General features: G+C 36.8%; 1 protein-coding gene across 1 annotated transcript in view; it reads right to left on the reverse strand.

The window, feature by feature from the left end:
• Nucleotides 1-790: 790 nt before the first annotated feature.
• Nucleotides 791-2,500, reverse strand: part of LOC137633734 (uncharacterized) — a 17,478-nt gene continuing 15,768 nt past the window's right edge. Inside the window, exons 2-3 of the mRNA XM_068365980.1 lie at nucleotides 1,448-2,500; nucleotides 791-944 (exon numbers count right to left, since the gene is read on the reverse strand). The exon at nucleotides 1,448-2,500 is cut by the window's right edge and continues 1,365 nt beyond it. Coding sequence (XP_068222081.1) covers nucleotides 791-944; nucleotides 1,448-2,500 — 1,207 coding nt within the window. The remainder of the gene's footprint in view (nucleotides 945-1,447) is intronic.

A 2,500-nucleotide genomic window follows, 5' to 3' on the forward strand; every position in this document is an offset into this window, starting at 1 on the left:
TCTTTCTTAAGATTCTAAAGGAAAAGGTCAAATGGGAATAATAATAATAATAATAATAATAATAATAATAGTAATAAAAACTGCAACAACGAAGTTAGAGGCAAAAGAACTAATGTGTGTGCGTTTGTGTGTGTGTGTGTGCAAGCGACCATTGTAGCCGCTCGCATAAGAAGAGTCATCAGTCTCCTCATGAAACTCTCACATTACGAACTATCTAAATCACCTCAGCCAATAACAACTCAGCTTCATTTAATTGGCCCAATTTCATTGGCCGAAACCTTTTCACTTTCCTTTTGCTGATTGGTTCTCCCGTTCGGATAACTCCACCCACATCCTTGTAGAGAACCAATCAGCGCAGGAAGGAGGCGGAGTCAGGAGGAGACGCATCTGACTATGACTAGTGCCGATATCAGTTTCCTATTCATTACAATCATGATCATTTTGATTCATTTCTATCATTATTAATTAAATCAACGCCATAGATAAGAGACATTTCCTTTTAATATATGGAAGGAAAGAAATTAACACTTATCATCGAAAGCTTTTATATCAAATTTAAATCAGATGAAAAGAATATTTTCTTTTTGTGAAAATAAAACCTGATTGAGACCTCTGAATATAATGTTCTACATCTATAGAGTAATAATGATGATAATAATGATGTTAACAATGATATTAATAGTGATAACAACGATATTAACAGACTGAATGACAGGATGAGGATGAGGGAAAGGAGGCCAGGTATTGTAATGTCCCTCGGAGGAAAGGAACAGAGAAAATAATATTATTATTACTTACGTAAATCTCCAATAAGCTTTTTTGTCTTTTCCAAAGATTGACAGAAGGCGTCGAGGCTGGGATGGTCCTTGAACCTGACATAGAGTCTTCTAATATTTGTAGGGATTTGGAACGTTGGGTCCCAGATGCCTCTGTAAAACTCACAACTGTTCCAAAGAGAAGAAAAGAAAAGAAAGAAATAGTTATTGGATTTGATTGGGAATTTTATTATCAAGTTGATGATGATGATGATGATGATGATTATGATTATGATGATGATGATGATGATGACGAAAACGAAAAGTGAAAAAGAGTAATTTCGTAAAATATGGAAATCAATATCACCGAAAAATGAGAAAAGTAAAATCGGGACTTTTTGATGTTTAGCCGACTTATTATGAGTCTAATTGTGACAATGATGATAATGATGATACTGACAATATAAAATATATTGTTTACAAGACTCAAGTTGATTGTTATACTAAACGTTATGAGTTCTCTCTCTCTCTCTCTCTCTCTCTCTCTCTCTCTGTCTTTATTAGTAGGCCTATATGTGTGTGCATGTGGATTTGTATGTATGATCGTGTAACATTGTATTGTTATACAGATATTTGATTATAATATGTATTTTTATAATGTTCAAAATAACTGTCAAATAATAATAACTTACTCATTGGTGAGTAGATTCTTGATTGACTCTCTCTCTTCTACGGTCGGCTCTGAATCTCCTTTGTAATGGTTATATAGATTTATTCTTGATGGGTAGATGAGATGCCGGCTAAGTTGCCTTTGTAGTTCAACTAACCCATCAGTGTCATAAAGGAATATTCTGATTTTAATTCCCTCTCTGTTTGGGAGAGGGGCATCTGTGGCTCTAAGGAGGGCAATGTACGCATCAATTGTATGATCTCTAATTGTGGTGTCCTTATCAAACAACTCGAACCTCTGTGCTATCCATCTTGCAGAAGAATGATCACATTTGATATTCTTCAAGACTCTTAGGGCAGAGTCTTTGTCGTTCACTCCCGACCTTACTAGGAGTTCCAGTGCCTCAATCTTGGCATCTTCTGACACCTTCATCTCGTCCTCGTCACCTATATGCAATAGGCTGATCATCTGTATCAGCATATTTTGATATTTGTGAAGGTTTTCAGGGAGACTCCCTCCAAGAAGCATTTCAAAGATCTTTGTAGGTGTGGCTGTGTTTACAGATTGGTCCCAGCATTGGTTTGTCAATTTCATAGGGAAAGACAGAGCTGCCATGAATTCCATCATCCCTTTATGAGGGAAACTGTAATGAAAGAAGCCCTGGGAAGTGGTCACTTTCTTTAGGAAGGCGCCAGTTAGCTCTTCGGCTGGCAATCCCAAACTATGACAAAAGGCAGCCAAATTATTGATGATGGATTCTGGAATTCTGATTTCATCTCTTTGTAATGCTTTGAATGATTCCTGACATAGTTTTTCTAAGGCACGCTTTATGTGAATCTTTAAAAAAGTTGGTGGCAAGTGAGCTGTGAGCAGGTTTCTTGCCAAACGCTCCTCTAATTTTGAGCAAGACAAAAGGTAAAATTGCCAGTAGAGCTCAGCTTCAGTGGTGATGTTGCTTATAACCTCTGGTTTATTCATCCACAGAATTGTTACAAGAGCGAGATTTAAGGGTAGTCCCCACACCTCTTGCATAGTGTGCATTGTTTTCCTCAGATACTGTAACAGTTCATCTAAT

Source organism: Palaemon carinicauda, chromosome 43, assembly GCF_036898095.1.
Source record: "Palaemon carinicauda isolate YSFRI2023 chromosome 43, ASM3689809v2, whole genome shotgun sequence".
Classification (NCBI taxonomy): domain Eukaryota; kingdom Metazoa; phylum Arthropoda; class Malacostraca; order Decapoda; family Palaemonidae; genus Palaemon; species Palaemon carinicauda.